The sequence below is a fragment of the Notamacropus eugenii genome, chromosome 5, assembly GCF_028372415.1.
Source record: "Notamacropus eugenii isolate mMacEug1 chromosome 5, mMacEug1.pri_v2, whole genome shotgun sequence".
NCBI classification, from domain to species: Eukaryota; Metazoa; Chordata; class Mammalia; order Diprotodontia; family Macropodidae; genus Notamacropus; species Notamacropus eugenii.
In genome coordinates, this window is record NC_092876.1 from 164,630,336 (window position 1) to 164,658,051 (window position 27,716).

Here is a 27,716-nt window from a genome sequence, read left to right on the forward strand (position 1 = left end):
AAATAAAGAAATGGAGAGACCAAGTCCCAGAGAGATGAAGTGAGTTGTTTAATGTCACATAGGTAGTTGAGCCAGAATCCTAGCCCAGATTGTTTGCCTTTGAATTTCACAATCTTCCCACCATGCTGGATCTGAGAGGCATTATTAAGGAAAAACTGACAGTATTTCATGACTTAATTTTCTGTTTTCAACCCTAGGTCTATAACAATACCATCCCCCCGCCATAGTCAGAAACTTGAGGGTATTTTTTATTCTTCCTCTTTGGCTTCTCGTATCTAAGTAGTTGCCACATTCTACTGACTCCATTTCTCAAACACTGCCCACATCCATTCCCTCTTTTATTTCCAGTGCCACCAGCTTAGGACAAATCCTCATTACCAATAGCCAAGAATATTTCAACAGTCTAAAAGAGTTTCACATCTCCATCATCCTCCCATACCACACCAATACATCCTTTGTATTTTAACCAAAATAATCTTCTGTCTGCATACATTTGTTTCTGTAGCTTCTTATTACCTATCAAGAAAAGTTTTACAACCTACACAATCTTTTCCATCTGTATTTCATATTTTTAGACTCAATTGACTTAATGTTCCGGCCAAATTAGATTATTCCCTTAAAAGAGACTGCTCTATTGTCTTTGTCTGAGTTGTCTGTTACATGCCAACATCTTCCCTCTCCCTCCTCATCTATTGAAAATTTACTTAGCCTTCAATGATCAGTTCAAACCACCCTTCCTCCACAAAGTCTTCCACAAACTTTCAAGTTATGATCTTATTACTCAAAAGTAACACAGCTTTGTACTTCTTTAAGGTATTTTTTGGATAATATTTGTATATTTTAGCTATCTGTATTTGGGACTTCTCCCCACATTAAATTGCAACTTCATCAGGGACTAGACTAAACTTTGTGTATCTAAACTTGTTATCTAAACTTTGTGTATATAATATCATAGTATTCTACATCCAGTAGGTGCTTGATTGGTGTTTGTTTAATGGAAAAACAAAGCAATGAAAAAGTTTGTGTATTTTTACCTTAAAAAATGGTCACCGATGAGGTGACTTTTTTCCTCCTTTCTTACTTTTTGAAGGACGACTATAACAAGACCAGTTCTTCATGGCCCATACACACACATTGCTGCTGTTGAAAGGGGAAGTCATTTCCCAATTGTTAGTAGCCTGCACTGCCACCAACAATGATATGACTCCTCAGAAATGTATCCTCTTTTTGAAGAATCAAAAAAACCCAACACATTTACTTTTTATTAAATTTTATTTTAGTTTTCAATGAACAAAAATTGATTTTTCTCTCTGTGCTAACCTTCACCATTAAAAAATCTCATTTTCCATCAGCTACTCTTATCAGGTTTCTCTAAAAACATTTCCTTTATCATTTCTCAAAGTACAATAGTATTACATTAAATTCATAAAGCACAATTTATTTAGTTCCTCTCCAGCAGATGAGAATCTCCTTAGATTCCAGTACTTTGTCACCACAAAAAAGATGCTATAAACATTTTTGTACATATGGGTCCTTTTATTCTGTTTTTGATCTTTCACATAATAGCTTTTAAAATGCTTGAAGACCACTCCTATGGTCCCCACCTAAATAATCTTTTCTACAGGTTAAACATCCTCAGGCATTCGTATGTCATAATGTGGAGACCCCTTGCCATTTTGGTCACTCTCTTCTCACAACAATCCTGTAAGGTATAATTATCTCTATTTTATAGATGAGGAAACTGATGCCAAAGAAGATTAAGTGACTTGCCAAGGTTACAAAGCTAAGCAATTCCTGAAACAAGATTTTGAATTCCAGATTTGTTCCCCATCTCTCCACTATGCCTACCCCCAAGACAGAGTGCATTCTGATTATCCCCTCCCTTCTCTCACACCCCTCCCTTCTCTTGTCCCCATCCCTTCTATTTTCAAGAGGAAAAAGGAAGAGTGAAAAGAAACAGAGAAGGGGAGAGAAATGGATGGTAGAGCAAAGGGCAGAGAACACAAGGGGAAAGATTCTGGTAGTTGATGTCATAACAACCATTTTTAATCAATGTTCCATCAAGGAACACATATCTTTCGAAAGGAAAGATGGTAGGGACGTGTATTCGCCTTAACCTACTAAAAAGAAAACTTTTCCCCTCAAGGGAGAAAATCTGTAATGAACCTAATTGCCTCCAATTGCCTCCTCTTAAATTTCAACAAGCTTTAGTCTCCGGATTCTCCTTTCTATTGCTTTTCCTTAAATCTGTTTCCTTTTTTATTTACACAAATAATGAGGGAAGAGAATAGACAAGAGAACTCAGAGACGGTATATTATCTTAGCCACCTCACACAAAAACTATGTTGACTGAGACAAATCCAACACAGGAAATAATGTACACAGCAATAGTCTCTGATAAGGGATGCTGACAGCTACAAGACCTTATCTACTACATTCTGTCTCCCTCCCCTAGCTCCTTCTCTTTATTTCTGTGTGTGTCTCCCCTGCTCTCTTTCTTGTTCTCCTTTAATATGTTATTCTTTCTTTCCCATTATCCATTCCTACTCTTCCTTCCTCTGTGTGATTGCCCCTACCAATACTGGACAACCCTTGGGAATATTCTGGAGAGGGTGCTCAGTAAGTTTTTAAATGTACTCCAAAGTACCTTCCAACTCTGAGATTCTGTGATTTCTCCCTCTCCTCTTTCACTTGGTTTCTCTGTCTCCCTTTTCTACTTCCACATTTATCACTGACCTTTTAAAATTCTTCTTCCTTCTCTTTTATTTCCCTTTAATTTTCCTAGTTTTTCCCCCAGTACTAATGTGACATAGTCCTGCCCAGAAAAGAAGCATCTGCTTGTGATAAACTATATTGTTCAATTTAATTCAGATGGACAGTGGGTGATGTGGTTAGTTCCAAGACGTATCTATAGGGCTGATCCAAAAAAGCTTTGAGAGATTAGATGTGCTATAGAGAGTGCTAAAGAGTATGCTTCCATGCCACAAGAAGGACACTTACTGACCTATCCCTCACTTTTTACCCCCCTCTCACTTGGCAGCACAATTATGCAAGTGATCCCCACTTTTCTTTTTACCTTATTCTAGTATCATTCTTGTTTGCTTCTAGCCTCCTCCCTACAGTCTTTATCTGACTTTTTACTTTTTAATGTCCTTTTCTTCCAAAAAGGAAAACTCCTAGCTTTAATCCAAGCAAAGAAGATCCAAACTGAATACTTCCAGATCTAGCCCCAATTTCTTTTCCTAACTTCTACAGCATTTCATCAATTACCTATTGGGTATTTCCATCTTGATGCCCTGAAAATAACTCGGGTTCAACATGTCCAAAACAGGACTCATCATTCCCCCCCAGTGGGGGGAATGATGAGTCCTATTTTGTTTCTGTTGAAGGCACTGACATTTTTTAGTCTCCCAGGTTCATAACCTTGGTATGATTCTCCATTTCTCACTTTCTCTCACCACATATATCCAATCAGTTGCCAAATCTTTCCATCTCTACATCCACATCTCTCAGTTCCAATTTCTCTTGACACCCAGTTTTCACTTTAGTTCAGGCCCTTATCACTTCTTGTTTAGATTACTTCAACAGACTCCTAATTGGCCTCCCTATCTCATGTTTCTCCCCATTTCAGTCCATTTGTCCATACTGCTGCCAAAGAAACTTTCTCTTAAGTGTAGACCTGGCCATGTCAATCCCCTACTCAGCAAACTCCAATTTCTTCCTATTGCCTTTAGAATCTAATATGAACTCCTTTGTTTATCTTTTAATGTCTTTTACAATATCCCAACCTAAAATTGAACACTCCATCTACTGTCACCTTGCCTTTGTACTTGTTGTACCTCATTTCTAGAATGTACTCCATCCTTATCTTCCCCTCACAGAATTTCTTTCTTTAAGACACAGCTGTGATGGTTTCCAGACTTCTCAACCTCAAAACTCCAAAAAGGTCAATGAGAAAACTCTGTAGGTGAAAGAGGAGGCTCAAGGTCTGGCCAGGTAGAGTCCCAGGCCCAGGGTGGTGGTAGAGGATGGCTTCAGTGGCAGTGACAATGGCAGCAGCAGCAGCAGTGGTAGAGGCTGCTTCAAGAACTCTGGGCCCACAAATGACAGAGGATCAAGCAACTGATACAAAATCCCCCACCCCCACTGGAAGCAGAGTCCTACCTTGAAAAAGAGTTAGAAAGTCAAGTGTTTGGCTGGGAAGATAAGTAAACATCATAAAAAACTCCAATTATAAAATCTTACTTTGATGAGAAGGAAGATCAGGCCATACAAATAGAGGAGGGCAGCAGAGTCAAAGCTCCTACATCAAAAGCCTCCAAGAGGAATATGGACTGGTCACAGGCCATGGAAGAACTTTAAAAGGATTTTGAAAATCAAGTAAGAGAAGTAAAGGAAAAATTGAGAAGAGAAATGAGAGTGATGCAAGAAAATTATGAAAATCAAATCAACAACTTGCTAAAGGATACCCAAAAAATATTGAAGAAAATAGCACCTTAAAAAATAGACTAACCTAAATGGCAAAAGAAGCTCAAATCCAATGAGGAGATAAATGCCTTAAAAAGCAGAATGGGTCAAATGGAAAAGGAGATCCAAATGCTCACTGAAGAAAATAATTCCTTCAAAATTAGAATGCAGCAAATTTAAGCTAATGTCTTTATGAGAAATCAAGAAATTATAAAACAAAACCAAAAGAATGAAAAAAATAGAAGACAATGTGAAATAACTCATTGAAAAAAACCACTGACCTTGAAAACAGATACAAGAGAGATAATTTTAAAATTGGACTACCTGAAAGCCATTATCACAAAAAGAGGCTAGACATCATCTTTCAAGAAATTATCAAGGAAAACTGCCCTGATATTCTAGAACCAGAGGGTAAAATAGAAATTGAAAGAACCCACTTTATCACCTCTGGAAAGAGATCCTAAAAGGAAAACTAGGAATATTGTAGTCAAATTCCAGAGCTCCCAGGTCAAGGAGAAAATATTGCAAGCAGCCAGAAAGAAACAATTTCAGTACTGTGGAAATACAATCAGGATAACACAGAATCTAGCAGCTTCTACATCAGGGGATCAAAGGGCTTGGAATATGATATTCCAGAGGTCAGAGGAGCTAGGATTAAAACCAAGAATCACCTACCTGGCAAAACTGAGTTTAATCCTTCAGGGGAAAAAATAAACATTCAGTGAAATAGAGAACTTTCAAGCATTCTTGCTGGAAAGACCAGAGCTAATAAAAAATTTGACTTTCAAATACAAGAATCAAGACAAGCATGAAAAGGTAACTAGGAAAAAGAAATAAAAAAAGACTTATTAAAGTTGAATTGTTTACATTCCTACATGAAAAGATGATATTTGTAATTCATGAGACCTTTCTCGGTAATAGAGTAGTTGGAGGAAATAGATAATTAGATAGATAGATGAATAGATAGATAGATAGATAGATAGATAGATAGATAGATAGATAGATAGATAGATAGATAGATAGATAGATAGATGAGAGAGAGATATGGAGGGCACAGGGTGAATTGAATATGAAAGGATTATATCAAAAAAATAAAATTAAGGGGTGAGAAGAATATATTGGGAGAAGGAGAAAAGGAGAGACAGAATGGGGTAAATTATCTCACATAAAAGAGTCAAGAAAAAAGATTTCAGGATGGAGGGGAAGAGGGGGGAGATGAGAAGGATGAATGAACCTTAATCTCATCAAATTTGGCTTAAGGAGAGAATTGCATACACACTCAATTGGATATCTTACCCTATAGGAAAGTAGGGAGAAGGGAATAAGAGAGGGGAGGAAGATGGAAGGGAGGGGTAGTCAGAAGCAAACACTTTAGAAAAGGGACAGGGTCAAAGTAGAAAATAGAATAATTGGGGGGGTGGGATAGGATGGAAGGAAATATAATTAGTCTTTCACAACATGACTATTATGAAGATATTTTGCATAATTACACATGTTCCAGCCTATATTAAATTGCTTGCCTTCTCAATGCAGGTAGGTGGGGAGGGAATAAGGGAGAGAATTTGGAACCCAAAGTTTGAAAAATAAATGTTTAAAAATTGTTTTTACATGCAATTGGGAAAATAAGATATACAGGCAATGAAGTATAGAGATCTATTTTACCCTTCAGGAAAGTAAATGGGAAGGGGATGGGGGGATGATAAAAAGTAGGGCAGGCTTGGAGAAGGGGTAGTCAGAATGCGTGCCATCTCAGGGTGGGAGAAGGGAAAGATGGGGAGAAAATTTGGAACTCAAAATTTTGTGGAAATAAATGTTGAAAACTAAAAATAAATAAGTAAATTTAAAGATAATAAAGGTTTATTGATTGATTGATATTTGGGGTGGAACTTCATCAGTCTGACTAAGTGGATAAAACATCTTTATTCCATCTCCTTTAGCTATGTTTTCTGAAAAACATAGATGGATGGAACAATTAAGGAAGAGTTAGATTCAGGGGTTCACATTTACTTCCTCAGAGTTGTTATCAGAGTACACCAATTGACCTTGTAGGTCTTGCATCACCTTTCCAAGTAGATCTACCAATCTTCTCCCTGACTCTGAGGCAAGCTCTCAGGTATTTCTGGTATCACAGTTCCTGAATGATCTCAGTGGTGAGGGGCTGACCTAGTTTACTCTGCTGGGAATTAATCATTCAAGAATGATGGGACTGAGAGATAGAGAGGGAAGATATTACTGTCAGACAGGAACAGGAAGCCCCTGACTGAAGACTGTAGACAGATTTGCTCTCCTCACTTTGTATCTCTAGCACTCAGCACAGTGCTTGGCACATGGTAAGCACTTTTGAAAATACTTTTGAATTCATTCATTCATTCATCTTTTGATACTAACTGTGTGAACCTGGGGAAATCATTTAATTTCTTTTGGCCTTGGTTTTTTCATTTGGAAAATTGAAACAATAGAGTCTTTCTTACAAGATTATCATGAAGAACAAATGAGATAATGTGAGCAAGGCACTTTGAAACCTTAAAGTGCCATATAAAAATCACCTATCATTAATATTATTATCATTACATGAAAATGTTTTGTAAATGTAAAGTATTATTGTTACTGTCTCTACTTCCTGACCCAGTTCCCCTTGTCACCCGTGGCATACAGAGCACTTGTGAGACTTCTGGTTGGATCTACAGAAAAACAACAAATAGGAAGAGAAAACATCGGAACAAGAGTAAAGCCTTTGTAATTCACAAACCAGTTAATTAGCCTCTGAATAATCCAGAATGGCCTGGACGACATGATTAGCCAAAGGTTGACCAACAAATCTGTGAAATACCAGGAATGAGACACAAAGATTGACTCAGCAGAAAGCTCATGAAGTTCTACAATGGTGCTCCTGAGCAGGGCTATGCAGATTCATATGGACACAGCCCCCCCCCCCCTCAAGCCCCTCCCAACAGTACACAAACCCCAAATATTTGTACTCCTCCACTCTGCCAGTCTCCTATCTTCCCCACACTTCTCTTATTTCCCCTTCTCTCTCTCTTTTTTTCTCTCTTCTCCCTTTCTTTCTCTTTCACCTTTTTCAGAATTTCTCTCCATCTCCTCCTATGATCCTCCTTCTCTTACATGAAGATTGTCCTCAGAATCTAGATACCAGCTCCACATCCACCTCTGCAACCTTCACTAAGGTAGCAGAAATTGATGAGGTACCTAATATATGCCAGGCTCTGTGCTCAGTGCTGGGTAGACAGAGGGGGAAAAAATCACGTTTGTGCTCTCAAGAACCCTACAAAGTTCCAAATAATCCACTTGCCTTCTCCCACTGCTTCACATTGAAAAATTCCACTGGCCTAGCAGAGAAACCCAGAAGCAGGAGAAATTAGGCTATGACTGACCTTATGCAACATTTTTGGGAAGGAGGGGAACTTTCAACTTTATTAATGTTTTGTTTTTACATTACATACATACATTTATATTACATACATTTTCACTTTGCTTCCATTTTGTGACAGATCTCTTATAACAAAATATAACAGTTAAGAAAAATTAGTAATATGGTGATCTCATACAAAAGTTCATGCAACATTTCATATCTGCATCACCTCCCAACTCTCTAATTTTAAAAAAATGAACAAAATTCTATTTTCTCTCCCTCCCACTCCCTTCCCTACTCTATAACAAAAGAAAAAAACAAGCTTCTAGTAACAAATATGTATAGTCAAACAAAATCAATTCCTACAATGACTGTGTATATACACACACACACACAACACTCATGGCTATACATACATACCCATACATTTTTATAGAATATACAACACATTTTTGTATACAGCCATATATTTGCTTGTATATATATATTCACATATATATATTTGTATACAAGTTATTCTACACTATAAATATCACCTATATGAAAATGGATAATGTTTCATTTTCAGTCCTCTGGAATCATAAATGGTCATTATATTGATCATGGTACTTACAGCTGTCAGAGATATGTATACTCCTTTCTATTTCCATTCAATAATCATCAAAGGTCTATCAAATCTAATTTTTTTAAAACTCATTCATCTTAACTTGTTTTTGGATTATTTTTTGGTTAGAATTATCTAGGACTGATAGAGTAAATTGAGGTCCCTTATTATAGTTATATTATCTACTTCTCTTTGTAATTCATCAGTTCATTAAGTATTTAAAAGCTATGCCATTGGTTGCATGTATTAAGTATTGAAATTAGCTCATTTTCTATGTTACCTTTCAGCCAAATGTAGTTTCCTTTTTTGTCTCTTCTGTCCATTTTTGTTGTTGCCTTGTCTGAAATTACAATAACTATCCCTGATTTCACTTTCTGTTTTATGTTCATCTCATGTGGAATTTCTTACTGCTGAGATCTGAAGTCTTTCATCTTCATCCCTAAGGGGATCATATTTACTACTTGTCAAAGCACCAAATTATTTAGTAATCCTTTTGTTTAATGGCAAGATTGAGCTAAATACTGCTATTTCCTTCTATTCAGTCATCTTAGTACTGTACTGCACATGTTGGTGCTTGATGGAGTGAATGAAAATGAATGAAGAAAATTAAAAAAAAATTAATGTGCTTACCATAAGGAAAAGATTGTGTTAAGTGCTGGGGAATACAAATAGAAACACAAGGTTAGTCCCTGATCAGAAAATTAACATTCTAATAAGGAAAGGAGGTAATATATGTAAGACTCAGTCCTTAAGCCATTTTTTTGTTTGTTATTTCCCATTCTAGGTTAAAAAAAATCGAGTGTCTGACCTTAAGAGAGCAAGCCACAGAAATCCTGGAGTTAGAATCCAGGATAGGTTTTGCATTGAGAAAATTGAGGGAATTGACGGGATTAGGACAACAAGTGGTTGATTTGGGGAATTGGAATGAACCATACTGATTCCATCTTGTGACAGTTCTGGAGCTGGCTCTGTTCCTTTCTGTTCAACTATTATTCTAGTCTAATTTCTGTCTTGTGAGAAATTTGAAATGACTAGTAGTAGATCAAACTGACAAAACAATCACAGACAAAGAGGAGAAAAAGAACAAAGGGCTCAGAGTAGATAAAGTAAGAATAAAATATATAGCACGTCTAATATCCTAGATCCTGTTCATCTTGGAGAATGAGAACCATATATGTTCCAGGAAGGTCATAAGGGTGTAACTTCAAGGAAGCTCTCCAAAGGAATTAATCCCAGACAAAATATTAATTAGAATGCCAAGGAAGGGTGAATTTATTGTTTATAGCATAGCCTCAGGAGGACACCATTAGGAGCAACTGCAAAAGAACTCCTCCCCTCTACTCCCACCCCCAAGACATTCCACCACTGGCTACAGGCATGGAAGCTTCTGAGGAACTCATTTCCTATTGCTAAGGAATCCAGTTGAGTCAGGCCTCCTTGCCTTACCTGCTGCTATGACACAGGACAAGGACTGAAACAGGATGAAGCTTCTCATATCCTGCCAAAGCCCTGGGGGCAGTGATGTCAGCACAGACACCTTTTAAGCCAGAAAGAGAACTTGTTTGTCAAAATTAGCTTTGTTATACTTATTGGGTTTTTTAAAAAAACATAACAAAAACAATTCCATGGAAGTTGCTTGAGGAAAGTCACTAGAAATCCTTGGAAATTAGTTTTGTGGATTTTTAAAAAACAGGTAGATGTTAAGGTCAAGGTCTTAATGGTTCTTAGAGTAAAAAAATCCATACCTAGCAAATTGGGTCTTTGAAGCAGGTTACTCTTCTGTAATCAGTCAGCATCACCACCACCACTGTATTGATCATTTATTAAATGCCTGCTATGTACTGGGCATGGAGGACACAGAGGTCTAACACTTGTTTGACTGCCCTCTAGTAGCTTCCAATCTAGTTAAGATGATTAGACATGTAAATAAAGGGATCAATAACAATATAAGGTGGCATGAGACAAGTACCTGTAAAAGTTGGCACATTGGAAAGAACCTTGAATTTGGACTCAGAGAGCCTGAGTTCATATCCTAGCTAGACTATTTGCTCCCTGTGTGACCCTGGAGCCATCTCATTTGTAAAATGAAATGATTTCTGAGTTCCCTTCTAGCTCTAAATCTAGATTGATTACAATCTTTGATAACAATTGATCTGAATGATTAGATGATCTTATGATTTCATTAAAAGGAAGGATAATGTAGGAATTCAGAGAAGAGGAGTATCAATGTGGACTGGGATAATTTTTGAAAACTTCTCAGAGGTGTTCAGGACTTGAGCTGAGCCCTGGAGGAAGGGAAAGATTGTTCTAAGCAGAGAATATGAGGGAAATGATTCCACATATGGAGGGGAAAAAATTTTGTGAGTAGTAAGGAGCTTACTAAAGACACTTCAGGAACAAACATTTATTAAGCATCTACTATTTGTCAGGCACTGTTTCAGGGAGTTAATTGAGAGTTGTCTGAAATTGAGGAAGACTATTATTCCCCAACAAGAAGGAAAAAGAGCTAGGACTACTTCAAATATGGTTAAAAAAAAAAAAGAAGTGATCTTGATTACACACTACAGCCAACTGCAAAGCCTACACACCCTCTCTAACTAAATTAATCATTTTAAAGTCTTCTGAGTTATGTATTTCCCCTTGTACTCCCTCATCCTGAGACTCTTTCATTTTCCTCAGAGTCTTCTCTAAGATAGACAAGGTTCATCCAAAATGAATCACTAAGTTGTAGTTGAATATAGAGGAAAGAAAGGGAAAGTGTGAAGCCAGAGATCAGCCTTGTCCCAGAGTGAGTCCTCTGGTCCTGGTACTATGGGGAGGGGTCTTTAAAGGCGGAGGGTTATGGCTCAGAAATCCTTGTGTGGAAACTGTAACCTGCCCTGCTTGGGTTTGGAGACAGTGGGCTCTGTAGTATGGGTATGCTGGTAAATGTTTAAAAACTTACATTCTAGGGAGAAAAAAAATGTACATATAATACACTTTAAAATTTTAATCTGTATTATTAATATTTTATCCATCACATTTTTTAGTTTAAATAAAAAAAAACAATAAATCAAGCCCTGAATTGTAGCATTTGCTCATTGCAAGGTCGTAAATGCACATGAAAAATTTAACAATCAACTCTCTTGAGCCAGCTGGAGACAACTCCAACCCATCCCTAGTGTGTAGTGCCTTTGCAGACAAATGAACTGGTTTTTTGGGAAGAATTGGCAACAGCGTGGCAAGGAGTGGGAAATCAGAAGACCTGAATTCAAATCCACCTCTGACACTAGCTAACTATTTGATGACGGGCAACAAAATGAAACCTCTCTGAATTTCAGTCCTCTGCCTCATCTATAAAAGGGGAACAATAATACGTTCATTGATTCCTGCTGCAAGATTCTTGTAAAGAAAGACCTTTACAAACTGTTGGGCAAGTCACTTGGCCTCTTTGGGCCTTTCCTCATCTGTATGACGAGAGAGTCAAGCACGATGGCCTTTTGGGTTTCTTCCAGCTAAGTCTGTGATGCCATGAACCAAAACTGTAAGACACTCTTAACAATGAGGGCTATTTTTGTTCCCCTTCCTTCATCTGTTTTGGTTCACTTAATTACTTCCTCCCCACCCCAAGGACCATTATGGCAGACTTTTCCCTGTTACCAGCCTAGAGGCCTCCTTTTCCCCTCCCCAGAACCACCCCAATTGGGAGGAGAAAGAGAAAGGGCTAAGTAGAGAATAGGAAAGGAAAGAGGCAAAATAGATGATCATGCCTTATGGGAAAAGGAGGGATGAAGTAGTAATGGAAACAAATAATAGAATAAAAAAGAGGAGGGGGGAGGGGGAATCCACAGCACATGACAACATTCTTATCCAAGAACTTAATAAATACTTTTTGATAATGATGATGATGGTGATGGAGGTGAGAATGTAAATAAATTGTGAATGATATCCCTTTTCTCCCTCTTGCCTTCAAAACTTGGACAAGTAACCCTGTCTCTTTCTAGCCTTGAACTTGTCCTCCTTGCAGATATGCAAATCTCTCCCTAATATCAGGTTTTCTACTGGTTGACTCCATGAAGAAATAATGTGGTTAGCATAGTTTTCCTTTTACCAGCTCCTAAAACCCTGGAATGAAGGCAAGTGTCACCATATGATTTCTACCACAGTCAAGGTCTAGGAGTTGTTTTGCCTATATCTTTTTTTTATTAGTTTGGGATTGACCAGAAATGAATTCTCCTCTACTGAACCAGAATTATGTTTAAGCCTAGGGTGAGGATTGTGGCTTGGATACTCCACTTTGGAGTATCCAAGGTTCAGAAGCTTTAATTAAATACTTTATTGGCCCAACTAGGATTAGCTTAAGTAGATCAAAATGTTGGCACAGTTGCCAAGTGAATCAAAGGAGCACGTTTGTTCAAATTAAATCCAGCTAAGAGGTGCAGAATGAGAACCTGGTATGAATCTTTCTCAATAGACTCCAGCTCCTAAATGTCACACTTTCCTAAAAACATTGTCACATAATCTCAATTGCATTGTCAATTGTGGTTTTCATGCCACTAGTCAAGTTACTTACATATATGGAGAGTCTATTAAATTGTACCATCTTAGTTTTGTAAAAATATTGACCTTCAAGATCCTTCGTAATCTGATGCCAACCTACCTCTCCAGTCTTCTGTCAAATGACTCCTCCTTCAAGTAACATTAGCCAGCCAGAATGGACAATTGTCTCTCTCTCTCTCTCTCTCTCTCTCTCTCTCTCTCTCTCTCTCTCTCTCTCTCTCCTTCCACATCAAACACCCCGTGCTCCCACCTGTGTGCCTTTTCTTGGCCTTTCCCCTGAGCCTATGCCATCCTCCCCTACACTGTCTTTATGTGTTGAATTCTTATCGGTCCTTAGTCCAATTCAAATGACATTGCCTCTGAAAAACCTCTCTGATTAGTCAGTAGCAGTTTCCTGTTCGGATCTCACATAGCACTTTATCATGTAACATGGCATACCATATAGTTATTCACTGTATGTAACTATTTTGTGTTTTATCTTCCTGCTAGACTATAAACTTCCTGAAGGCAGGTGCCATGTCTTACATAAACTTTACATCTCCCTAACTGCACAGCATGAAGCTCTGCACAGTGCAGACACTTAGCTTTTCTTGGAGAGGTGAAGACTTTGAGCATTTAATTTCTATCTCATCCTCAGAACTGAGTAGTTAGTAGATACATATGACATTGGCCAGTTCAGATCCCCCCAATTTTTTATGCTTCTAATTTCATCTGATGCCTCCTAATTTATAGTCTTGCTGATGTCAAGAATAGAAGCCCAACTAGCAAGTCTTGTTCTTGTGACAAGCAGGATGAAAACTATTCTCTTTTATCTCCTCAAAGCTTGAAAAAAGAAAAATTCAGTTTAACCCATGGGGAGGAGGAAAAAGACTTCTGACGTCAGGACATAAGTTTCTAGGGCTTAGAGATCCTTAGACTCCAGGAAGAAGTTATTGAAAAGGCTGCTATGAAGAATTCACCTGAAGTTAGACCACAGGATTAAGGAAAAGGGAAGTAAGCCCTAATTGATTGTCCTTATTACTTAGGTATTAAGATCAGATTTTTCCAGATGGCAAGGGGTAGAAATGTAGTTAGCAACCTCTAAATTTAAATGTCCTGGAATGAGGTCCAGTTCCCTGGAGGAAAAGAATACTTTAACTCTTCGATTCTATCTATACTATTTAAATGATTACTAAGCTCCCTACTAATGATTATAAGGATGTTAATGTAGTTTAGTAAGACCAAAAGTTCTTAAGTCTAGTAGAGGAAGCAAAACTGATGTACTTGAAAGGATTAGGGAAAAATTGGAATATAATCAAGTACCAAAATGCAGGATATGGCTCATAAATTCTATGAGTATTTAGAAAGGGGAATGATTGTGGCACAGATTAGGATTGTTTGGAAAACCTTTGTAGAAAAGTCTAGGCTTGAGTTGAGTTGCCTTGAAGGCAAAAGTTGGATAGATGGAGGTAAATTTGAAATCTTTAATGTTTTTTCCAATTCTTTCCTTGATATCTTCCACTCTGGTCCATGTTACTAAACAGGTTGCAAGTCATTTTTGTATCTGTTTTTTTTTTTTTTATTTCACTGACTTCTTGAAGGAATCTTTCCTGGAATAAAGAGTTTGACTCAAACTTTAGAGATGATCTAATTCAATATCTTTATTTCAGAAATAAGGTCAATATTAGTTACTAAGTAGGTAATAAGATCCAAGGCGTATGAGTAGTTTGTTCAAGGTCAGTTATTAGTGACCAAGTCAGAAATAAAACTCAGTTCTCCTCCTAGTCCAGTGATTCTCCCACTACCCTACATTGTCTACATGTATAGATTATGTGCCTCCCTTATATCTACTTCTGTTTTTCATTCCTTAATTTATATCTCTTCCAATTGTAACTCATTTATTTATGCAACAAACTTTAAAATTCCACTTCTATGCAAAATGCTGTGCCTCTAATCATCATGAGATGATTAAATTAAAAGGAAAAAAGAGAGAGAAAAAACCAAAAAAGCCAGAACTAATCACAGGGAGCTACGAACTTGACTGCACAACTTTCATACTTATAAATAGAATCACAGAATCTCTGAACAGGAAAAGACCCATTATAACACACTAGACAAGTGTTCATCTAGTCTTCCCTTTTAAAGACCTCTTCTGAAAGGGAACTCTCTACCACTGGAGACAGCCCATTCCACTTTTGGATTATTTTGCCATCATAAGACACAGAGATGGAAATGTTCTTAGATGTCCTCTTTCCTAAGTGCCTAATTTACAATTGAGAAAACTGAGGTCCAGAGAGGAGAAGTGATTTGCCTGAAATTATACAGTTGGTTAGTAGTTAGAGATAGAATTTAAACCTTGGTCGTGTGATCTTAAGGTCCATTAGTCCAGGACACTTTTCCTAAGACCATGTCTGTCCCTCTCAGAGAGTCTTTGTGTTGAGCCCAAATAAGTCAATCTCTTTGCAACTTCCACCCATTGTGCCTAGTTCTATCCTCTGGGACAAAAAGAAATGAGTCCACTATCTTTTCTACATGACAGCTAATTTGAGATTGCTCCAATGCCATTCTTAAGTCATCTTCTCTCTTCCAGGCTAAAAATTTCAGTGTTTTTCATATGACATGGTGTCATCATGGTGGATTGCCTTTCTCCTCCTGGTAGTCCTCCTATAGATATGGATGACTTCCCATTTGTCAATGTCCTTCAACAAATTCAACAAACATTTTAAAAGAACCTACTATGTGCAAGGTTCTAAACTGGTGGAATGCACAGTGACCAGTTGGTTAAATGGAGAACACAGTTTTTCATGAGATCAATCACAGAATGGTCTGTATATAGGATAATTGAACTCTGTTCATATGATCATAGAATCTGAAATTGGAGGGGATCTCAGTGAGTTTCTAGTTCAACCACCTCATTTAATAAGTGAGGAAACTGAAGCCCAGAGAAGTTAAATGACTTGCCTAAAGTTATAAAAATAAATAACATGACCAAGATTCAAGCCCAGACTCTCTGACTCTAAACCCAATATAAGTTTACATTTTTCCATAGTTACCTGTCTCTGGGTATTGATAATACTCTTATTTCCTGTCCACTATTTCACAAGTTCATCCTGTTTCTCATGAGGAAAACTAGGGAAGAAAGTGAAGGTGTACATTGTTCAGGGCAACCCATCCAAACTACATGTCCTTCGTATAAGATGATATCATATATATGGTGCATATTTCATTGCTTCAGAACAGGGGTTAGTGTCCCCCAAATGACCCAAAGCCCTACCTAATTCTTTATGACTACCAGCTGTTCACTCAGAGAATCAGCCAGCAGTGAGCACTAACTTTCCACCCAACCTCCTTCCCTCTTCTGAGAATCAGATTTAGGACAGAGTCTGTAGCACCCGTCCTCTTCCTCTTACAGAGTCAATGTGCAGGTTGCTCAATCTCATTCAGTCACTCATTCTGATGCAACTAAATTCTTTGGATCCTCTTTCTGTCTTGCCTCATGTTCCACCTTTTGCTTCTTTTTCTTTCTTTGACATTTTCTTCATAGCACTTTCTGTTTCTGATTGAGAAGATTTTTGTGTGAATTAGAATGAAACCAAACCAAAGCTCCTTGGAAACTATTTTGGGGAAACAGCAACTGAGACTTTAGATCAATAGGAGGCAAATTGCCTGTTTGACCAGCTGACCACCAATGTTATGTTTCAATTTCTCCCTGGGAGAATTTATATGGGTATTTGGACCTTTTGAAATATTTTCAAGGGGATATACCCCTTCTTTGTAATTAGTCCTCAGTTGTATTTCCTTGTAATTGGAACCAGGAATTGGATTAGCCTCTCCAGGAAGCTATAGCTCCTGGCTCTAATTACAGAGAAATACAGAGGCTCAGAGGAACACAGAGGCTCAGAAGCCATCTTGTCCAACCTTGTAGCCAACTAGAAATATCATCTGCAACATTTCTGCCCAGTCTTCATCTGGTCTCCATTTAAAGACCTCCAGTGAAGGAAAATCTCTAAAGGTAGTTCATTCCACTTTAAAATCTCTAATTTTTAGGAAGCTTATCCTTATATATATGAGAAATCTGGCTCTTGACAACTTCTACACAAGTCCTCTGGTTCTGATGGAGAAGTTCTTCTTAGCAATCTCAGCAGGAGATGGACAGTCCTTTCTCAGTAAGCAAATTTGGGTTGTTCCTGCTTTGTGTTTGGGTTAAAGGCAGGTGCTGTTTTCTTTTTATTTACATCCCCTATACATAGCATATCTTGCTTTAGACTCTTACTAGCTGTGTGTCTTTGGACAAGTCATTTCACCACTTTGTTCCTCAGTATCCTCATCTCTGAAAATAGGAGGTTAGATCTGTTGGCCTTTAAGGTCCTTTCTAACTCTAAATCTATGACCCTCTGATTGATTGATTGGTTTTAGGGACCTTAACTACCAAATACAGTAAACCAATTGGATCCCACCACTACCACCACCACTATCTCCAGTGCTGCTGTATCTTCAAATTTTGTTGGCTTGCCCTCAAGTATTCAGAGGGAAAAAATTTCTAAAGATTATCATGTTTATTCAAAAACTTAGTAGAACTGAACTTTCACTGTTCTATATTCCCAATAGCATTTTTATCAACTGATCTCCTTAGAAATGGAGCTTGGGTGTCCATGGGAAAAGTTCTGCTTATCTAAAGCACAAAGCTCTGGACTTCCAGCAACAATTGCCAAAACATCTGAAAGGGTGTTCAAAAAGCAAGAAAATGAAAGCAAACACTAATGCTCCTGTAGTCCAGGAGAGATGCATGTGTGTGTTTGTCTTTCACTGCCAAAGAAGACCATGTCACCAGAGAAATAATGATGACTTGCACTTGACTTTGTTTTGAGTGAGGGAGGGCTGTGCAGGTCACCAGCCTCACTTCTCCTCCAGAGCCATCTGAATCCAGTGACCAGATATTCATCAGGATGACTGGAGATGACCCAGGATGAGGCAATTGGGGTTAAGTGACTTGCCCAAGGTCACACAACTAGTGAGTGTCAAGTGTCTGAGGTGAGATTGTAGATAATAAGAGAAGAGAGGAATCCTAGGTATTTAACCTTTGGAGTAACAGGTAGCAGGAGGAGATAGGAGAAAAGAAAGGAGTCCCTGATGAGAAATGTTCTTAGGTTATTATATATTTATTGTCACCCTCTCCTTCCCAAAAAGTAAATTAAGAAATAAAGGTACATAAAACCACAGCAACAGCTCACATGCACGTAACTCTTCACAGTTCTCAAAATTCCTTCTTTATAATAACCCCACAAGATCATAAATCTAGAAGTGAAAGGGATGTTACAAAAGGTCTAGTCCAGTCTCCTCACTTTATAGATGAAAAGACTAAGGCAGAGAGGTTAAGTCAATGTTACCAAACTCAAATAGAAATGGGGCCACTAAATGGAACACAAGGATTTTGCTGCTGTATATTGACTTAGAAAGTCATATATGAACATTTATGTTCTATTATATTTTTATTTATTTTCTTAAATATTTCCCAACTACATTTTTAATCTGATTCAGGACACATTCTAAAGTATGGAGCCAGCCAGGTGCATGTACATGTGCGTGAGTGCGAGGGTGTGTGTGTGTGTGTGTGTGTGTGTGTGTGTGTGTGTGTGTGTGTGTGTGTGTGTGACACATCTGGGTTGTGACTTGCCCAATGTCACACAAATAGTAAGGGGGAACATTTGGAGTGAGTAGGTCAAGAGATATTATTCCTATTATATAGATGAAGAAATTGCGGATCATGGTGGTGTGCCCTTGGTTGTACAGTTATTAAATGCTAGAGACTTTACTCAAATCCAGGTCTTCTAAATCAGTCAAGTCCTCCTTCCCCCACACCACATCCATCACCTAAAAAAAACCCTGAAAATTTAGTACTATCCTATAAACCTGTACTATAGTCTCTAGCCATATTGCCCCATCCCAGGAAGGAGTGAGTGGAGGAACAACCCTCCTCCTATCATTGATGAAAGAGAAAAAGGAAACAACTAATCTAATTCAATTTAATTATTGGTTGAACCTTTCTAATGTTTAAGGTACGCTGTAGGATCTAACAAACCCTATGAACTCCTAAGCTGATCTAAAAATTAAGATAAATTAATCTACCAGTCTCTTATTCTTCTCTTAAAGTTTTCAAAAGAGATTACTGCCTGGAGGACACTCATTTCCTTTTTATTATAAAAGAAAACTCCCCAAAGCATCTGATAACAAACAAAAATAAAAAACAGAGGATGTATTTGTATATATGGTATGTATATATAAAAGGTATATAAACCATTTTCCTACAAACCAAACCTAGACTTTTACCAACAAGACCACGATGGGTAGGGACATAATGAAGTTTCTTGTTGTCATTGTTTTTCAAAACTTGGTCTAGAATATGAATTGCTGTTAAGGAGGACACCTGACTATCCACTTGCCTCTTCACAGAATGAGATCCATAGACTCATTCTCCATTGGGAACACACACCATCCCTCCCAAACTATCAACAAATGACTTTTATTGTCATTCTATAAATTCCTCCCTTTCCATAGTCGCTAAATTGCCATATACTATAACTGGCCATTTTCATAGTTTCAGAAATGTAAAACCTCTCAAGGAGGGAATTTAAAAGCCAAAAAAAAAAAACCAAAAAACAAACGCAAAAACAAACAAACAAAATACACCTCTAGGTATCTATTCTAGAGCCCCAGATTTACTCACTTGTCTTCTGAGAAACCTTTCCCCGTAATAACATTCTTCCCTTGGGGTACATAATCCCAGAGTTCTTCCACAATCCCAATATAGTATGTCCTTGTTACTGCTTCAACCAGCCCAGACAGATGAAGGAATGTGAGGATAAGGATGCAGCCAGCGAGCTGCTCTGGAGGCATTGGTGAATGTAACTCAGGCAGCAATGTGTTCAAGAGAGAGCCTTGCCCTGTCCCTCCCCCTCACCTAAAACTAGTTATAAGTAAGGAATGGATGAAGTATGACTCCGCCTATTTTCACTTTGGGGTTGGGATGGAGTTTGAAAGCTTATTGAAGTAGAGCAGGTCCAATGAGGGAGTTACTATGGTGACAAGGTATTTTCCAGCCTTCCAGAAAATGTGCAACTGGCTTATTTGCTGCCCAGGTATGTTTTTAAGATTGGGTGCCCATTTGTCATATGTGTTGTTGGTTGTTTGTTTGTTTGTTTTTTTTAACCAGGAATGACAGTTGGACAATTTGACCCCTTAGGTGCTTGAATGTTTTTTTCCTTCTTCCTCTTTTTTTTTTCCTCCACACCTATTTCAGTCATATTAAAATCTTAAAACCAAGTTCACCTGAACAGGATACAAGGAAATATCATGAACTTATGGGTAACAATCTTACATTAAGAGAGGGACAGAGGGATGATGTAACAGCTCTCTGCCATCTTCAACTTGTTTTATAGAGAAACATGAAAAGATCATTCATCATAAAACATGCAACCTGGCTATACAACCCCACCAATTCTCCCTTTACTCACTGCCCATATCCCCTAAATTATCTCTCTGAAATCCCACTATCACCAAATACGAATCTGACTGGCCAGCTTAGCCCAAGATTGGGAGATGGCACCATGTCATCCCTACTAAAATGAACCACATTTCCTACGATGAATAAGAGTTATACATTGGAAGAGAACATTTTAGACACATGAATGCAGTAATCTGCCCTAGGCCTTTGGGTCTTGAACTTAATTTTAACAAGCCCATGTCTACTTGGAGTCCACTGTTGCCATGGTGAATAATGGGAGCTGGAGTGGTGGGAGCTGTCCAGCTACTTCAGTTAAAAGGAAGCCCTAGCAGGGCGGGGTTGGCTGTACTGGGACAAACATTAAAACATCCACACCCTACAGAATGCTGAGTGCAGCAAATTGAGTAAATGAGTTGTCAAACTTGTACCCCTGTTGCTTACCTCAGTATCCAACCCCTAAACCTTGACCTTAGAGCTCATATCTTTGTATACCCTTGACCTGTTTTTTATTACAAACTTGTCCCTAATCCTCCTCTGTACATCATTTTCTACCTCTATCCTATTCTTCTTCACAACCGATATCTCAGATCCTGACTCTTGCTACTGAATAATACTTCTAGCCCTTAACTATTCATGAGTTTCATAGCAACAACATCCCATCATCTTCTAGACAGATTGGCTTCATTGATGGAAGCACAGAATTAACTTTAGCTCATGACAGGTTTTATTTCCATCCCATATAATCCCTCCATTTTTTCTGTATGTCTCCAATGTAATTTGATAGGCAGTATGGTATGATAAAAGGAGCACAACATTGGGAATCCCTTACTACCTATGGATTCCTGGGTAAATCACTCAATCTCTCTAGGCCTCAGTTTCTTCATCTGAAAAATAAGAGGTTTGAATGAGATGACCTCTAAGGTCTCTTACAAGTCTAAAGCTATTATTCTATAACCTGGGTTTGAACCCTAGGTTTGTTATCTGTGTGACATGGGGCCAATCAATTAATCTCATTGAACCTCAGTTTACTCATCCGTAAAATGAGAAGTTCAAATTAGATGAGATAGTGATGTATTTGTTGTCTCCACACATCAACAGTATGTGAAAACTTAAGGAATGACTCTGGGAAGTTGCGTATACAACTGAGTTGATGGGAGTAATTTGCTTCCTTTGGTCTCCACAGTCAATTCCACAGGTTTGTCACCACCATTCCTTACATGCCCTGCCCTGATGCCCTCATCAGACTTAAATAGACTTCTCTTCTAACGATAGATCCTTCCTTAGAGCACAAAGGCTTTGAATGAATATCTTGATTAAGTTAGTAAAATTAGTGATTGAAATCTTGCTTTCTACTTACATTTGCAAAATTTGTGACATTGATATTAAATAATATTGATATCAATAAATGAATAATTGCATGAAAAGGAATGTACCAAGTGCTTATTTTGTGTTAAACACTATGCTAAGATTTGTTGTTATTGTTCAGTCATATCCAACTCCTCATGACCTCATATAGGATTTTCTTGGCAAAAATACTGAAGTGGTTTGCCATTTCCTTCTCTAAGAATTAGAGACAAAAATTCAAAATGAAGACCATTTCTTCCCTCAAAAGTCTTAAGTTCCAAGAGGGAAACAACATAGAGGGAAGTGGTGACTAGGGAGGGATATTTTGGTTGGAAAAAGTCATAAGGATGACACACTTCCTGATAATAGTGGAATATGGGTTGAATTATAGAATGGAAAGGGGAGACACGAAGAGTGTATGAATACAGTGGCAAGGTAGCTTTTGATAATATGGTAAAACAGAAAAGTGAAATATGGCCAGAGTAGTCATACTAGTATAGCGAGCCACACATGAAGCATTCATTAGTTAGGACCTAAGGGCTTCAAACTGGAGATTCTGGAGATTAAAGGGTTAAGTTCTCCAAGGCACTGTGTCTGGTCTTGGTGGCAAGGCATCTGGCAAGAGAAGATAATGGGAGAGTGGAGGTGCCAAGAACAATGAGAACAATGGACCAGGCAGTCTCCAAGGAACCTTTTGGCTTTAGCATTCTATGCTTCTGGGCCACAGATGTGCCAGGCACAACAGTACAGCTCTCAAGTTTGCATGGAGTGGGCCTCCATAGCAGCTTCTGCACAAGAGAGAAAAGATTTGGTGAGCCGGCTGCTCTCTTTTAGGACATCTTTCAAAGAGAGTTGATTTGAGGGAATTCCTCTACCAAAAAAATCCTGGGTAGATTCTAAAAAGTATAAATCTCGGTTCATTCTCTCGAGAAGCACGTATTTAGTGTTTAGCTTAGTATTAATGATATGCACTATTCAAATACCTTATTTCTAGCGTGAGGAAGAAAATATACAGGCTACCATCATCCTACCTCATCCCAAATTAAGAAACATGAAAAAGTTTTAACCTTTTTATGGTAGTTTTATGGCAGTTAGGCAATTCAGAGTCCTATATCTGGAGTTAGGGAGACCTGAGTTCAAATTTAGGCTCCAATGCTTACTAGCTGGGCAAATCACTCAATTGATACCTACCTCAGTTTCCTCACCTGTAAAATGAGAATAACAGCACCTGTGTCACAAGATTGTTATGAAGATCAAATGAGGTTATGACTGTAAAATGATTAGCATCATGCCTGATTCATTGTAGATGTTTAACAAATTCTTCCTTTCTCATCTCTACTTCCAAAATGTTGTATTTCTTATAATGAAAACCCTTGGAGGAAATATCACTAAACCAAGGTTGCATAATCAGAAACAAGTCATAATAGAAAAAGAGTCATTTTAGAAGAAGTGATTAATGCAATTATGTTCATTAGCAACAAAGAACTCACCTCACTGAGGGGGTAAAAGAGTCAGCACCAAGCTTATTACTCAGTTTTCTCATCTGTAAAGTAAGAGGGTTCAACTACATGACCTCTGAGGTTCCTTCCACTTCAACATCTAGGATCCTATGAGTCTAAAGAATGAAACCAAGTGTCCTGTGATTTTCTAAAAATTCTTCCCTAATATGGACCATCAGCTGGAAATGAGGTCTCTTTTTGGTCCGCTGAAATTTGAGTTGTTATAGGTTATGTTGTTGTATAGTGATCTGACCTGCATTGGAGAAAGGAGTCACTACTATTTTTTTTTCTTGTTGTTAATGTCCTGAAGGACACAAAAGCTCAGTGAGACCACAAAACCTTTCAGTGAAATGGATTATTGTTACCGTAAATAACAACTCCCATTTATAAACACTTGGTTGGTTGGTTGGTTGGTTGGTTGGTTGGTTGGTTGGTATCCTTTGTTCTTGAAGAGGACCAGAAAGACATCACTACGCTAGAGTCGTTCCCATGTATCCCACTGTGGATGATCAGAACATCACAAGCGTGGAATGCTCTACCACAAGTTGGGCACAAGTATTCCATGTGAACTTTTAGGGTGGATTCTCTAAATTGTCACATCCTACATTTCCTTTGAACTATTTCAGTTCTGCTTTGCTCATAGAGCACAGCACTTTCTCTAATGTGGGCATGCCATGCTGAGCGATCCCATGTCACATAATCAATTTCAAAGTTAAGAGAGACCTTGGGAGTACCCCTGTACCACTTCTTCTGACCTCCATGTGAGCACTTGTGTGAGTTCTCCATAAAGTAGTCTTTTTGACAAGTCTACGTCCAGTCCGTCAGAGTGGTGCTTTCTGAAACAGAGTTTGGATGCTTGGCAGTTTAGCACTTTACAAAGCAACTGCCACAGAAGAGCCTTGTAAGCTAAATGGTGCCAATATCATCATCTCCATTTTACAGGTGAGGAAACTGAGGAACAAATAAATTAAGTGACTCTTATAATTACATGGCTAGTAAGTGTCAAAGCCAAGATTTGAGACCAAGTTTCATGCCTCTAAATCCAGGAATCTTTCCATGACATAATGTTACATAAGACCAGAAGGCCCATGTCTATCCCTTACTTCCTCATCTAAATAGTTCAATAGATAGAGTGACTGTTTTGGAGTTGGGAAGTCTTGAGTTCAATTTTGCTTCAGACCCTTAACTGGCTATATGACCCTGGGCAAGGCATTTAACTCTCCCTTCCCCAGTTTCCTCATCTATAAAATGAGAAGAATAAAATCACCTACCTTACAAGGTTATTGTGAGGCTCAAAGGAGATAACATTTGTAAAATACTTAGCAAACTTGAAAGCACTATATAAATGCTACTTATTTGTTATCTGACAACATGAGGAATCCTCATCTTTTTCCTCTCCTCCTTTTGTCATTTATCCTGATTTTCCTCCCTAACGGCTTACCTATACTGGCTTTACTGAAACCTTCAATGATCTAGCACCCCAGGGAGTATGGAAGAACTGGATGTGACAACCTAGGAAGGGAGGGGCCCCCGGGTTGTCTGGAACAGTGCCAGATTATTGGTCCCAATGCTTCCTAAAAGTCCCACCTGTGGAGAAAAGAACTTCAGAAAACCCTGTTATATAGCATCAGAGACGCTATTAACTGGCAGCAAATTGCAGGGTGTGGTTTCAGAAAGTTACTTCATGTCAGGAAAGAGGGGGCTGGCTCTAGGTGGGGACCTACAGTCTCTGAGACCTCCCTGACAGAGGGGTTCCCAGGAGATCCATAGCCTCCAAACATCATCTCCAGATAGCCCCAAAGGATTTGCTAGGTAGGAATTCCTCCTAGGAATTTAGGTACCTAAATATATAGACCGACAGTGTTAGAGCAAATAGTCACCAGGGAATGTGGTTTCATAGGCACTAAGATCCCTCTGATCAAAAATAAAATTCCTCCCTTACCTGCTCAGAGTACCTAAAATTCCATAAATAATGCTTCATTCCTTAGTCTTGAGAATGTCCTAGTCAAGATAGAGACAGCCTTTGATATTCACCTGTCAAGTTCTTTATAATCTCTTCATTTTTCCTTTCGTTATGTCCCCAGCATTTAGCATAGTGTGTGGCATATTGTAAGAGCTTAGTAGAAGTTTGTTGACTGACTGGCCTTACAATGCAGTATTTTAAGGGTACTTTCTTACATTGGGGTGAGTGTTTCCTCCACTGATGCCTCTCCATGGGGGCATCACAGTCTATCCATTACTTAGTTGATGGTCTTATAAAATTGTTGAGGCTAACAAATTCATCTCTCTGAATCCAACTCCCAAACTGATTCTCTCCAAATTTAAATAGATTAGTCTTTGTGGATGGATCTAGATCTATACCTTAAGCCTTTCTTTCTAGGAAGAACCTTCCAGAACTTATGTATTGTTGGCAGAACGCTTGGTAGCCCAAAGACACATCCATACTATAATAAGGAGTAGCATCAGAACTTGAATGGAGATGGTTCTTTAAGGACCTCAGTGTGAATGAATCTGTTGCCTCTTTTCCTGAGAGCAAGTTTTTGTAGTGGAAATAAGTGGTAAAAAAAGAGGGAAAGGATAGGAAGAGAACAAGGCATACAATTTTAGAGGTGGGAAGGACTCCAGAGGTCATTGACTCCATTTCTCTATCTAATTCAAGAATCCTCTCTCCCACAATCCCAAATTATGTTTGTCCAGCCCCAGATCAAATGGCTCCAGTGATGAAACTGTTCCATTTTTGATAGTTTCATTGGATAGTTCTTTGTATTTAGCTTAAATCTATCTCCTTGTGATTTCCACCCAATGATGCTAGTTTTACCTTATGGGACAACATAGAAAAAATCCACTCTTTTTTCCACATTCTACACAACTCCAGTGCTCTAATAGGTCTGTGATCTCCTTGATGTGATATTCCTTCCAGTGCTGAAGCAATAAATCAGTAAGCACTTATTAGTCACCCACAGTGTTCTAGGCACAAGGAATATAGATATAAATGAAACAATCCCTATTTGCAAGGAGATTACATTCTATCGGGAAAGATAATTAGTAAACACACAAGTATACACAGTATAAATACAAAAAGATTAACTGCAAATAATTACAAAATCATTGTGAGGTAATTTGGAAAGGAGGGTACTATTAGTTTGAAAGATCAGGAAAGATTTCATGTTAAAGGTGGTACTTGAGCTACATTTTGAAGGAAAAGTGGAATTTAGGAGTGAGTACAATCCAGGCATGTGGTATCATCAGTACAGAGACATGAAGATCAGAGGAATGTTATGTGTGAGAAACAGAGAAAAAGCCAGTTTGGCTGGATTTCAGAGTGCAGAAGGGCAAATTATATCCAATGTAACCAGAAAAAAAAAGATTGGAGGGAACTTTTGTAGGACTTTAAAAGCTAAACAAGGATTTTCTATTTTATCTTAAAGGGTAAAAAGAAAGTTCCCTGGAAATGATGAAGTGGGAGAGTGACATGGTTAGATCTGTGTCTAAGGAAAATTAATGGACTGGATTAGAAAGAGATTTGAGGCCTGGAAACCAATTAGGTTGTTCCAGTAATTTAAGCAAGAGGGATTAAGGACCTGAACAGAGTTGATACTTTATGACTGAAGAAAATACGTCAGATGTGAACATGTTATGGCGTTAGGAATAGCAAGCTTTGTCTGAGGAGGCTAGGATAATGCCGAGATTATGAACCCTGGGAAACTGGGGTGGGGTGGGGGATTCCTTTGACAGAAAATGTGAAGTTTGGAAGAGAATTTGGGAGGGAAAGTGTGATTTCTGTTTGGATGTGTTGAGCTGATGTAGATTGCCCATCTCTGCTCATCCATTCTGTGCTACTCTTTATGTCTACCTATACATTCACCCTCAAAAGTCCACTCAACATACTGAAGTCCCCAACATTATCTTGTCGTAAGTATTTCATGGGGGCAATCAATGTAATCCTTACTTTTTCTATGGGACTTGTTCATTTTTTTTTCTTTTCCATAAATCTTTTGAAGGTATCTATTATACCTTATGATGATCCTTCGGATATTTGAATGAAGCTCCCACTACATTTCTCTTTTCTGGGCTGACCATTCCCAATTTCCTCAATCATTCTTCCTATGGCATAGTCTCCACACCTCTTATTATCCATATATCCTTCTTTCATTTCATCTAGTTTTTCATTTTGGCTTTCCAAAGCTCTTCATAACCTAGATTCTTCCTAACTTTCCTAACTGTATTGCCCATAACATATTGTACTGAACACACATTCTGAATGTACTCTAAGTATAGTCTGATCATGGCAAAGAACAGTACATCCTTCATTCTTCATATTTTTCCTTACCCTTTGCCACTAAAGCTCCATATTGTCTTTACAGGCTCCGTTGTCTAATCCTACTTTTCCTATTTAGCACTTATGTGGCTGAT

At 38.2% G+C, this 27,716-nt stretch overlaps 1 protein-coding gene across 1 annotated transcript in view; it reads right to left on the reverse strand.

Annotated features, from left to right (window-relative positions):
• Positions 1-19,915, reverse strand: part of HEPHL1 (hephaestin like 1) — a 96,764-nt gene extending 76,849 nt beyond the window's left edge. Inside the window, exon 1 of the mRNA XM_072611337.1 lies at positions 19,684-19,915. Coding sequence (XP_072467438.1) covers positions 19,684-19,853 — 170 coding nt within the window. The 5' untranslated portion in view covers positions 19,854-19,915. The remainder of the gene's footprint in view (positions 1-19,683) is intronic.
• Between the last annotated feature and the right edge of the window lie 7,801 nt (positions 19,916-27,716).